Source organism: Tinamus guttatus, unplaced genomic scaffold, assembly GCF_059628265.1.
Source record: "Tinamus guttatus ecotype Peru unplaced genomic scaffold, ASM5962826v1 Tinamus_guttatus_pri_ptg000048l, whole genome shotgun sequence".
NCBI classification, from domain to species: Eukaryota; Metazoa; Chordata; class Aves; order Tinamiformes; family Tinamidae; genus Tinamus; species Tinamus guttatus.
In genome coordinates, this window is record NW_028288582.1 from 1,909,539 (window position 1) to 1,922,789 (window position 13,251).

The 13,251-nt window shown below is 35.3% G+C and overlaps 1 protein-coding gene across 1 annotated transcript in view; it reads left to right on the forward strand.

The window, feature by feature from the left end:
- The window catches only part of KIAA0586 (KIAA0586 ortholog), a 61,993-nt gene that overhangs the window by 10,412 nt on the left and 38,330 nt on the right, over nt 1-13,251 (forward strand). Inside the window, exons 14-19 of the mRNA XM_088539259.1 lie at nt 2-253; nt 674-848; nt 7,372-7,560; nt 8,118-8,305; nt 9,648-9,755; nt 10,822-10,902. Coding sequence (XP_088395385.1) covers nt 2-253; nt 674-848; nt 7,372-7,560; nt 8,118-8,305; nt 9,648-9,755; nt 10,822-10,902 — 993 coding nt within the window. The remainder of the gene's footprint in view (nt 1; nt 254-673; nt 849-7,371; nt 7,561-8,117; nt 8,306-9,647; nt 9,756-10,821; nt 10,903-13,251) is intronic.

A 13,251-nucleotide genomic window follows, 5' to 3' on the forward strand; every position in this document is an offset into this window, starting at 1 on the left:
GACTGAATTGGCAAGAAATGATTCTGAACAAGTGAAAAGTGATCGAAAGGCTCCATGGATCAAGAGAACCCAGAACACTAAGGGTATGAAGAACAATAAGGAAATTAAAGCAAAAACTCAAAAAATCCAAGGGTTCTCAACACAGAAGTCTTCATCTGCAGCTAAGCCACTGAAAGCAGAAGACAACATGAGAAAACCAATGTTAAAAACTCTTACTTCTGAAGGCTTGCAAAAGAAAGAAAAAAAGACAGATGTGAGTTCCAAGGCAGTTGTTTTTCTTTCTTTGATAATGACTGCAGTATTTTAGATTGTGATGTTTCTATGTGTAACTAATAACTTTAAATGAAAATGAAATAGCTCTGTCTTATGGATTTCTGTTATCAGATTGTCTTTGTCTTCATGTGCTCTAAGTACCTAAGCTAAGTTTATAATAATGCAGCATTCATTGCCATGGTATAATTTCCTCTTACACAGCACCAGTTTTTCATCCATCTGTTATTAAGCTTATTGACATGCATATATGTCTGTATGCAATATATACTATTAATTGCAGAACTTGTTAATCTTAAGTTCTTCTTGAGAGCTTGCTAGAGGTAAGAATGGAAAATGCAGTTCCAAGGTAATGATATGTTTAACTCTCACACAGATATAAACCATTTTTCTTTTGTGACAGGGACTTATGAATGGAAGTGCAGTGGTACAAGACGAGGAGTATTTATGTCAAGTTTATGGGAAACCAATTTACCAGGGCCATCGTAGCACGCTTAAAAAAGCGCCATATCTGAGATTCAACTCTCCTCCTCCCAAGTCTAAGCCTCCAAGACCTAAAGTGATAGAACGCGTCAGAGGTAAGTAACTTTTGGTCTGAATATATATATATATATATATATTTTCTCTATTAGGAATTCCTTGTATAAACCAAAATACTTACCTATAGTTTACCAGCTCTTCAGTGCAAAGATTAAGGAACTCCTGTGGGGATAAGAGATACTCTTTTCAAATATAGTAATTATGAAAATTTGGTTTGAAAGCTATTTAGAGTATATTTGACTTATTTTAGATCATCAAATTCATGCTTAACTCTGAATTTAATGGACGTATTGATGCATGTTTATTGTTAAGGAAGTCTTACACAACTGAATTGCTGGAAGTAGCAGCATGAGCACCTCGAAGCAGAGTGTGCTAGAAGGTTTACTCAGCTTTTGATAACGGTTGCTGATGTGTGTTCTTCGTGTCAGGTTTATCCAGTCATGTCAGTTTAGTAATTTGATTCATATGGAGTAAGGGAATCTATTGGGAACTGAAAAATTAAGGAAGGCTGATATTTCTTTTGTCACCTTTAATGTGTGAATTGAAAAATGAAAATTGAAATTGAAGGGTGAGAAGAAGATATCCCTTAACTTGAAAATATTGAAAGACATTTTAATCAAAAGGCATTGGTTCAGTTCACTAAGTGCAGGTCACTTCTTTTGGCAGACAAGTCAGGCTTTGATGCAGAGCACAACTTTATTTTTTCTTTCGTTAGAATTATTTAATTAACTGATGGAAATATTGTTTTAATTCCTTTAAAGAAAGGAATGTTAGGTAAAGTATTACAATTAAAAGGCAATAATTTTCATACCTATTCATTTTTTTTTTTTAAGAAAAGTAAAAATGTATCTTGAGTCAGTAGGAAATAATGTTTGAATTTGTGAAATGGCTCCGTTCATTGAAACGTGTATTAATAAGTTTGTAATGTCATATATAATTTTTTATTTTTTATTTATATAGCATACTCATATATATACATTATATATGTATGAAAGAAATAAATGGTATAAAGTCAGACCTTGATTAATTCAGAACACAGAAAATAACCTATTTTAAGTAATTTTGTACCACGACTCTAAATTTAGATGAGTTCATCGTGTCGGTAGTGATAATTCTTTAAAAGAATTGTTTGAAAGGCAAATGAAGAAAAAGGAAAGCGAGCAAAGAAAGGGTATCGACAGACATGCACCACTTGTTTCACATAAACACGTGATGCCATGGTGTTTTAGGCTCTAGGAATTCATTTTCAGACACAATTAAAATATGCACTGATATCTTTTCTTATGGAACTTGAATGCAAAAATGTTTATTGTCTGCAGATACCCTCTGTATTAATACTATTTTAAAAATGAATGTTAAAAAGTAGACCAATTCAGTGTTTGCTAGTTGTTTGCTAGAGTCTTAGAAATATAGGATTATATTTGAAACAGATTTACAGAGGATTGTGAGTTCTTATTTTTCTGTTTCAGGATTTTTCCTCTAAATTTTCATGTAGTTTTCCTAGTTTTCATGAAATTTTTTGCTGGGCCCATCACAAATCTTTAACAGAATGTTTGGAATTGTTTATTTTAATTTTGTCTGTTTTAATTGGCTCTGTTTCTATTTCCTGCTGCTTTTTTCAAAACTTACTGATCCGTAACACAAAAGTGAAGACTGATCGTGAGTAGAGCTGATAGGAGAACTGATTTGAGGGTTTATGGAGAATTTTAAAGGGCATTTCTACTATTAACTAAATACATAGCCTGTATTGACGGATGAAGATTATTCAAAAAAATTTCCAGAGTGGTTGCACTGGTTTTCATTATGACTGATGCTATGGGAGAATAGTTCTTTCCTTCTCAAACTTGTGTGGAAAAAGAGCTCAGTTAACACACAGCTGCCTGTATTGAAAGTTGTTTTGAGTATTGGGACAAAGGAAAACATTGCAAGAGACTGACAAATACAGTGAGAATTGGAAAATCCAGGAGAGGAGGCTGCTGTGGAGTGAAGAAGAAAGAAAGAGGTTTTTTGTTGTTGTTGTTGATGTTTTTTTTTTTTTTTCTCTCTCTCTCCCTTCCTTGCATGGAGTAAGCAAGGAGTGAATTAGGTGATGTTATAAAAGATAATGATCATTGCCCTGGTTCATTATCTTTAGGTGCAGTGGGCACAGTCAAGATAACAGGATGCAATGGAAAAGAGAATACAGTACATAACATTTGATTTAACCCATCAGTGCCTCCTATTCTTGTTGCTAATCGTGCTATCTTAATTGTCACATTTAAAGTTTTCTGTATGTTTTCACTAAAATGCATAGGTATCAAAAATACATATTCTGTATAAAATATGAGATTAATATGATCAAGGCAGCTACTTAATGAAACCATATTCTTAGCCGAGCAAAGCTTTGGTGCTGTTGCTTGGTGCTCTTCTCACTTGTTCTCTTGAGTCTGTTGTGAGCCTGTATAAAGAGTATTTGGAATTCTCCTCTTTCTTCTGAACAAGGGGTTAAGTGTTCTGACAAAAATCCAGAAGATCTTTCTTCTTCCTTTATTTTAAAATAGAGAAAACTTGGTATTATACAAGGCAATTTGAAGTTGAATATTGGGAATTCGATTTTTACTTCTTAACATTTATTGGGAGAAAAAAAAAAAAGTTTTGCCAGTGCGCCAGTTTGAAGGGCCAGTGTGATACGTCACTCTTTTTGACTGCTGACTATATGATTTAGTTTATTCTGTGCAGAATTTTTGAATAAAATATGTTAGTAAGAACTAAGTTAGTTTAGAACACAATACATTGACTTCTAAGACTTGAATTGAGAGCAGGCATTTCATTAAAGAATATTTCAGCAGCAGCTCTGCTTTCACTGGGACCTGAACTACAATTTTTTCCTCTGTATATGTTAGGGTACTGGTCCTTGGCAAAAGGTCACAGTCTTCTGGGAGGGCAAGTTCATTATTTCAGAAATAATATTTCTTAAGGAGTTGGGAATAGTATGTCATACACTCAGTCTCCCTTGCACAAAACTTATTGTAATAAAAGTGATAGTTTTCCACAGGTATCATAGTCATAGGGTTAGTCTTAGTCATGTACTCTGTTAGGTTTAAAGGTACAGCTGGTATGCAGCTGTTACAAGCCAATCCTAGGCTTTAGCTTGGTTTTTCTTTTTAAAGTTGATTGGTAGATGAAAGTACTGAGTCATGGATCCATGCTACATTTAATCTTCCTGAACTCCTGAATGTGATAAATAGAGTTTAGAAGCTGTTTGCATGGGGAAAAAAAAAAAGAAATCTGCATATTCTTTACCCAAAGCAGTTCTCTACCGAGTCGATAAGATGTGATCACAGTATTACAGCATGTGTGTTTACAATAAGGCCATCGTTATGTTTATTTTTTCACATTGAACTACAGTTACAAAAAGCTGTAGTTTTGTCTGCTTTGGTAAAGTAAACAAAAGTAGGAAATTCTTATATCCTTATCTGAGGGAAGAAAGGAAGAAGACATTGGTGTCACTTCCTGCAGTAACACTCCTGTGAAGACTTGCACTGTTTCTAGACTTTCTGATTTTAATGGCTTTCAACGGAGGTCAATATCTGTTTGATCCTGGCAGTTGTTAGGTGCTTAAATCACTGACTTTGCCTGTCTGACTCGTCATATGTGGCAGTTGGCATTAACTTGATTAATTCTTGTGCTTTCACACATCTGATCAGTCAAATGACAGAGTAACGCTTCCATGTTGCACATCCCTCTTGTGCAGGCAGAATTGTTACCTGGCTTTGTGGGCTGCTATTCTGAAAGATGCAGTTATTGTAGAATAGGATAAATAATAAAACTAGAACTAGATCCGACCTCTTCTATTGTTGGGGTGTAAATAAAATGAAGTACAGTTTATAAGCATCGTTTAAAAGCAGCTTTTTATTTATTTATTTATTTTTAAATCTTGCTTGTATCACACATGTTTCTTTCTTTACTTTTCCCTTCATGGATTTGCACCCACAGATTTCCCCTTTCTGACCTTGATGTGTCAGGTGATAAATGCTTTATAATTGTTAGGAGGAGTTGGCCTTGAGCTTGGCTTTAAAAACCAGACTTATTAAAATGACTTTTTTTCTTTAGAGCAGTCCATTTGAGCTAGTTTTAAATTAGTGTTAGAGTAGGGGTGTTGGTTTAAGACTGCACTGGCCATCTGGAGAGTCTCTTTTCAGTCATTTTATAGCTTTCTCAACTATTTTCTTTGCAAATAAACTGTAGTGACTAATGCTTGAGTTCTTTTGGGGAGTTGTTAAAATCCAACTATTCGCACTTGTAAGAGTGTTTCTTTAAAAAAAAAAATAGTTTTCCTGCATGATTTTGACTGAAAATGTATGTAAAACACCAGTTTTCTTAAACTAAGGTTAATCAAATGCCCAATTTCTGCCCAATGCAAATAAACCCCCCTTCCCCAAAGTTTAACCAATTAAAATGAAGTGCTCTTTGTACAGTACTTAATCATTTTTACTGTGAGAACGTTGTTTTTGCAACATAATGGTGTTGCAGATCTTGCCAAATTCTGCTTTTACTCAAAAGTTCAGGGCAGAGGGGGACTATTAAATCATGTGGTGCAACCTCTTCTAAATCACAGGCCACTAAACTGTATCTGCTTATGCTGCTGATGAGTCCAGGAGTTCGTCTTTGACTGAAGAATGATTTGTCTGGTAACCTATGCCTTGCAGAAAGGCATGTACTCATCACTTAAAGACATAGGAAAATCTGCCCTTAATTACTTCTTCCTGGGGCTAGATATCTTAGTTCAAAAGTTCAAGAGTGGACATAATGGTTTATATTTAGGAGCTGGCTTACGGTGTGTTTAGCTTTGGTTTACAGCTACTTCAGTTACTAGGTAACTTTCTTAGCAAGATTAGAAAGCTCTCAAAGTCCCAGCTCTTTTAATATTTACAGAGATTCACAATTAGAGCTGAATGTAGTGTTGTCATATATGGAAGTCTTCTGCTCCTGTGTTGACACATTGGATGTTGCTCGCTTTGACCACGGTGTTCTCATTGTGTTGCTTAATCCAGCAGGACCTTAATGCCTTTCCTCAGAGGCACTGTTCTCTGCATGTTATCCTGAAGTTATGACTTGCTTTTTTTTTTTTTTTTTTTTTTTTTCCTCCTCCTTTCTTTCCCCTAGGTCGATAACCCATAATCCGCATGTGCTAAAATGCTGTTTTTTGAGTAGGCTGTCTTATCCTCTTATCTATATTGTTATGTGCCACATTATCAATCTTTGTTATCCCTAACTTTTATCATTCTTAGCTTCATAACTGAAGTATAGAAGTTATAAATGTGAACAGAGCTAATGTATTACCTGGCCATGAATAAATGGATGAGATGATTAGAAAGAGGGGAGTAAGATGACATTTTTCAGCTGTGGGGAAATTACTGCCTTGTTACCCATGTGATCCTATCCAGGTTCATTTTCCTAACACCTACAACGTAGCTAGTAGAAGCACCTCTATTTGATGATTCACAATTGTCAACTCCTTTGGGAACTTCTCATACAGATTTTATCCATTTAGATAAAGGTTAATAATTTTCCTTAAATCATAGGTTGACTATAAGATGTAATCTGTAATGAAGATGTTGTTTGGATTAAGCTAGCTTTGCTCTGAGAACGTTGCCTGGATTTAAATTCCATGGCTTAATGTGCCCATAATATCTATTATTATCAAAGAACATAAACTGAATAAGAACTTTAATGCATGAACAGCAAGCGGTACATAACTGAAATAAATGTTCTTATCTGCTTCAGGCAGAGAAGATGTTGCCACGTCCAGATTAGTTTTGAGTGGCTCTTTGAGAAGGTATTTTCAAAATTAGGCCCCAAAAATCAGTGCTTCCTTGGTATAGAAGTTTTCCCTGCAGTACTGAATACATAGACCTTTGCATTTTATCCCTTCTTTTCTTTCATAAATACCAAAAGATACCCTATTCACTTGTGGAGTTCTTTTCATTTACATGTACCAATTGCTTGTGTTCAAACACTGTGCAAAAAGAGAATGAAGAAACTCCGTGACCTGGCTGGTGCTACGAAGGAAAGCTCTTCTGACCAAGGTGCTGTCAGTTGTTCAAGCCCAGCCCTAGCAGTTCTCTGTCCAGTACTAGCGTGGCTTTGATTTTGGTGCTGAACTGGGGTCTGCGTTTGATATGGAGGTGAAAATCTCCTTGTCTCAGTCATTCACTTGGCAAAATATATGAATAGTTCATTAGAAATTTGGTGTAGATTTTTTTTTTAAACTGCTCAGCTGCACCTTTCAAGTCAGCTTATTACGATTCCTTTGCCCTTTCATTTCTATGCACTTGTTTGTGTGCTGATAAACACACATGCATGCACACAAAGAGAGTAATTTCAACTTCTTCACTGCTGTCACAAGTGAGAAACGCAACTTGCCACTCTTGAATTCCTTCCTCCCTGCCGGTCTCAACAATTCCTCCATCCCACAGCAGAAATTCATAACTTTGAGTCTAACAGCTCGTTTGGTGACTATGATATTGCTGTGTTTGTCCATGCACTGATGACGTGTGATTTACCTTGCTCTTGTTTCAGGTACAAAGGTAAAGTCAGCAAGAACACAAACATGTTCTCACACACAGAAGGTAGTAACCAGCCCTAAGAAGCAGCATCCTTTACCTGCACCTCTGCAAGAGAAGCAGTATCTCTTCAGTCCAAGCAGAGACATGCCTGCAGACTGCGGACCACTTGAAGGACACCTAATTCCTATGGCTATTCCCCTAGGTAGGAGCAAATAACCTGTGGGTTCTATAATATCAATACCTGCTCCTTGAGGGATCTGCTATAGAGCTTGTATATCAGTCACATTTAGGGAAAGTTTAATTATTGTCCTGATTTTTAATGAAGAGCCTCAAATTAAAATGTGAGGGATGCTGTATCAATCATAATAATATTTTGAATGTAGTTAAAGTGTGAGCGAGGAAAAGCATGGTAAGGTAACTTTCTAGCAAGGAAGATAATGTAGTTATTCTTGTTGTCAGCAGCAGGTGTCACTGTCCTCAAATTAAACTGCTTCAGAATTGATTCTGAATTTGAAAAATGTTGGTGTTTCCAATTTTTATTAGGAAAAAGCTTAGGTCTACCTGGTGAAATACTAGGCTCTAGCATAATAAGTAGTAGAGGACTTTTTGATTTGCTCTCTGATTGTACAAGAGAACTCAGTCTGTCCTATGTGAAACTCAGATACCAAGAATTGGATTTTAATTATTTTTTTCTTTTAGTGACTTTTTTTTTCTAGGATTTATGTTCTTGTTTGTTTTGTTTTCCTTAACTTCCCGTAGGTCAAACGCAGATAAGTGATGTCTCACTGCAGCCTGCTGGAGTAGTGATAGGCAAACCACACCCTGTTACAGTTACAACCTCTCTACCTCCAGTGCCACCAAAGCCATCAATTCAGACAAAAAAAGCAAACATAGCTGTAATAGAGATGAGATCAGAGAAAAAGGATCCACCACAACTGTCTGTACAAGTATGTATTGAGTGATGACTTGTTTATATGTGAAAGTTAACTACAGGCACAGTCACATCCATCAGCAACTTACTTTGACATTATAAATGCTTTTTTTTTCCCTCTCAGCATTGAAAGCATAGGACATCGAGTGACCAAAAAGTTCTTGTGCTCTGATGATATTTTTGTTCATACTTTAACAATATTTTTTATCATTTAACCAAAATAGAATAATTATTTCTCCTGTAAGTTAGCTATGCAAGTTATTTGTAAAGTAGTCCTGTATCGTATTATATGCCACACTTTCTTGTTTTTAAGGGAGATTTTTCAAGCCAGAACAGACTTGAAATTGAAAAGTATTAAAATAAATATCCCTTTTCTTAGCTGAATGCTTTGGCCTTTAAGATTTCTTTTTCAGGTATGATATTAATCCCAAGAATTTCACTCCTGATTAATCAACCATTTAAGTCCTATCTAGATTTTGTTACATAAGTCTGTTGTCAAGGAAATAAATGTTTCTTTACATGTTCAGTGTTTTGAATTCGAATTGTTGCGAATATTCACACTCCTACATATCCTTCTAGATATAAATTGTTTTTAGAACTCAAAGTTAAGCAGAAACAGAGCATGTGGTTCATTCCCTTGCTGCATCACTGTATTTTGCCCACATACCTTTTTGTATTATTTCACCCAGTTAGTTCTTAATTGACTTTTTCTTTTTTTCTTTTTTCTTATTCCCTCCAGAGACTTAAACTAGTATGTAGAACTTCATGCATTGTGCAACGGTACTTAAACTTTTTTTTTTTTTTTTGATCTTATAATGGACATGCCCACGTTAATAGCTGTATTGTACAACCATCTTCCCTTATTTTCACCCTAACAAATGTATGACAAAATAAAGTCAGTAACCAACCTACAGAGTCGCTTATAGACATATATAATATAAATGCAATTAAACACATGGTCAAATTAATTCATATTAATAGAATTAGTGCATCTGTTATGTAAGTGGCTAACCATATATTTACATGCTAGGCAGAATATCTGGTAGTTAGCAGCCTGCTATAATTAAAAATCAGTATGTTAATCAGAGTGCTCCAGCTTCTCCTGGAGCTTAAATGAGGCAATGAGGCTCCAGGAGAAAAGGGGAGAATATTCCTTTTTTTTTTTTTTTCCTTTCTTTTGTATATGATGGTATGCTGTTTCTGACTCGCATTGTTATCAGTTGCAGGTATGAGAAAAGGAGACTTGCTAAAGCGTTTAGTGACTCAATAGCAAATAAGAAGAGAATATAGAAAGTTCACTGGTAGTAGGTGCACTAAAGCATATTTTTTGTTTATTTGTTTATTTTTTTCTGTCCTAGGTGTTACCAAATGTAGATATTGACAGTATTTCAAGTGGCAGCGTGAGTGTAAGCCATGAACTTTCAGGCTCAGAAACAGCATTTCCTCCTGTCAATGCAGTAATACAGGTATTGATTGATCTAAAAGAATTGAAATCTGTTTTTTTTTTTCTTTTTTTTTTAAAAAAAAAAGAAGAAAATATGTATAAATTATGTTGAACTACTACAGTGTTATCCATGTTTGGTTCTAGGAAAAAAGGTGGAATAATTTTATTGAAAATTTTGTAATATGAGGTATTTATTTAAGCAAATGAAAATTTGCTGCCAGAGACTTAGTCTTCCAAGACTGCAGCAAAGCCCTAGGAAAGGCACTATTTCTTTGTCTTGTCGAGAATTATAATCCCTTATGGGCTCTTGTCATGCTTTGTCTTATTTATATGGGCTTCAGAGTGTTGGCAGGAAGACTGAAAATGTTCTTCGTTCCTCTGTCTCTTCCTTGTCTATGTTTGAATGGTTAGTGACGTGTATATACAGCCTGTTGCATGAGGGTAAATGACACAAAGTGGCTGGGCTACAGAAGTGGCTGCTCCCCTCTGTGTTCTTCCCATATGACTTGTCAATAGCATTTTTAATCTGGTCTAGGTGTTAATGAAGATTGCAGTTGAAGAGAAATACTGAGTACTGCCTGCTGAATAACAAAACTGTAAATTAAGGCACATGTTTACAGGACAGCAGGTTGTTTGGTAGCTCTCAGCTGCCTTTCTGACTTCAGGGGACTCTTTCGAGTCCCACAGTCCAGGTGTTCAATGAGTAAGATAGGGACCATGGTCTAAAACAGTGAACTATTGAATAATGCTCTAGAGTTTAAACACAGATAAGTGGCCTAAGACACTTTTAGGTTTGTATGTGCTGCCTTTCATAATGCTTTATCAAACTAATTTTAGTTATAGGCACTGCCTAGAACTTTTGTAGATGAGGTAGTCTGTTATAATTCAGTGAGAGTAGCTGTCAGAATGCAAGAAACATGGTTTATGCTATGCAAAGAAATTCCTCCTAACTTTTAAAATACATAAGGCATTATTCCTGGGTGGTCATTGTATTCTTGGTATGTAGTTTTTCTGTTAATGTGTTTCGTTTTTTATTCCCCTCTGCCTGCCATGTGAGATACTTAACAATTTCAATCTGTCTTTATAAGACTCCAGAAGATGTACGAAATGAGGAAGAAGATATAAAGTATCCAGGAACTAATTTCATTCATGTTACCGATATCATGCAGGTAATTATATTGAAAAAAACTATCCTTTTCTCCAAAATGTTTCATATTTATTTTCTATTTTATTGTCTTAACTGAAAAAAACAATGTAGAAAATTAGTTTACCACCTACTTCAAAAATACTGTGAACAGTGTCATAGTGTTCACAGCATTGTGAACAATGCAGTGAGTCACTATGTGTTAATGAAAAAAGTAACTTTGAGGAATTGCAGTAAAATCTGAGCTTTGAAAGAAACATAGGATACTCTTACAGATTTTAGTATTTTCTGAGGGTTACCTTTTAGAAAAAAAAAAAAATATATATATATATACATATATATGTCTGAAGTCCTAAAATGCTTTGGGCTAATACCTCAGTTCCGTCAAAAAGAATATAACAAAAGAATAGATGAGCAATATATGGACATTACTTATTTAACCTACCTTCAGCTGACAGAATTTGGTTTTGCTGAATCCCTCTCCTTGTTAGTATATTTTTGTGTGTATGTGGGTTCAGATAGATTTTTAAACAACCTTGAAGCTTTTAATCACAGAGATGTGACTTTATTGGAAGCACTCTTTTACAGTTTAATTTTTTAGGTAGCAAGTCCTTTTGACCTCTTGGCAATAAGAGCAGGGCCTGATAAACATTCAAGGGGGTTGAGCTGTATTTTACTTTGCAGATTAAAGCAGAAGCTCAACAGCAGCTGTGAAAAGCTTCCTCTGAAGGAAGCAAGATGCTGCCACCCTGCTGTTATGCAGTATCTTGCCTTTGTGGAAGGCAGCAGCTTCTGGATCCTGCTGCATTAAGAACTCAATAAATACCAGGAGCTTGAAGATGCTGCAGTTCACTAACATTTCTCTTGGAGCTCTTTTGTCTGCAGGTCGCAGCTGTGAGCTGGACATGCTGTGTGCTATTCAAAACCTACCTAAGTGTTTATCCTTTACCAGTTGTGTGCTGCTGGCCCCAGAATTGCAGTATAAACTAAATATTGACTTCATATCTTACAAGTCGTTATGATGCATCTAAAATGAATTCATCACATAGCATTAGCAGTCAGTTAAAACAATCCTAAAGATGAGGCTTGCCTATCAAATAGGGGAGGAAATGAGGGAAGGAGTTAAATCTATTGGACAGCTTCCTTCTATTTGCACAAAAGTTTTTAGTTCATAAGAATTAACTGGAAAACTATTTAAGAAATAAGCTTATGGAAAAACAGAAAAATATCCCACAGCTTAATTTTTTTTTCTTAAAACATGAATAACTCTTATTCACATATCTCTCTCTTTTTTTTTTTTTTTCCATTTTTCTCCTTGAATTGCTTTTATCTTTTATTTCTGGCAATGGGATATATTTTAACCACAATATTAAAAAAATGTTCCAAGTGTAACACATGTTTGGCCTATGACCATGTAGGCAATGTTCTTAAAAATGTGCAAGACAAACACAATGTGGAAGCATAAAATCAACCTCTGGAGTGGCAAGAGTATTTAAGACATCAAAAGGGATCCTCTTTTGTAACAATAACTTCACTTCAAATGCTTCATAAAATGTTATATGGGAAAAGAGCTTATTGTTTCCCTCCTCACACCTTTTTTTTCTTTTTTTTTTTTTTTTTTTCTTTCTCCTCATGAAAGGTTGATTCTGTTAGAGTTGAAAAGGATAAATATTTTGTGTGCAGTGAGGTTTTTTTTTTTTTCTCCTTTCTTTCTTCCCCCTCACCTTTCTTGTTGGAAATTGCAAAAAGGCTTCAGGACCTTGGCCGAGGCATTTTCTTTTTCTAGGATTTGCTTTACTCTTCACACAAGAAGATGCACATTCAAGAATTACTTTGAAAATTGAAATACTAATTGATAGGGGTTGTCAGGTCCTATAACCCAAAGGAAGTGAGGCTGTCACAGCTCCCTGTTCCCAGGCACCAGTAGCGAGGCTGAGCATGCAGAACCCAGACATGTAAGCAAAGCATGTAAAATATATATATAATATATATATACACATATATATGTGTGTGTGTGTAGGTGTGTGTGTATGTGTGTATATATATATATATATGTATGTGTATATATATATATATGTGTGTGTATATATATATATATATATATATATATATATATATATATATGCCCATAGGGCTGGCTGCACAGATCAACTCTGCCTCATTCCAGAGTGAGCAACTTGCCCAGTTAACAGAATGGACTTTCAGGCTTAGTGAGTCGTGTCTCCATCACTCGTGAGCACCCACACCCTGCAGTACCTTTAACAAACTCAGACTTTACTATAAGATTAGACAGTTCTGTTTTGTTTATCCTCTCTATTACTTTGTAAATGTGCCTAGCTGCAAGATAAGGACTTATTTTTCAGAATTTCAGCTT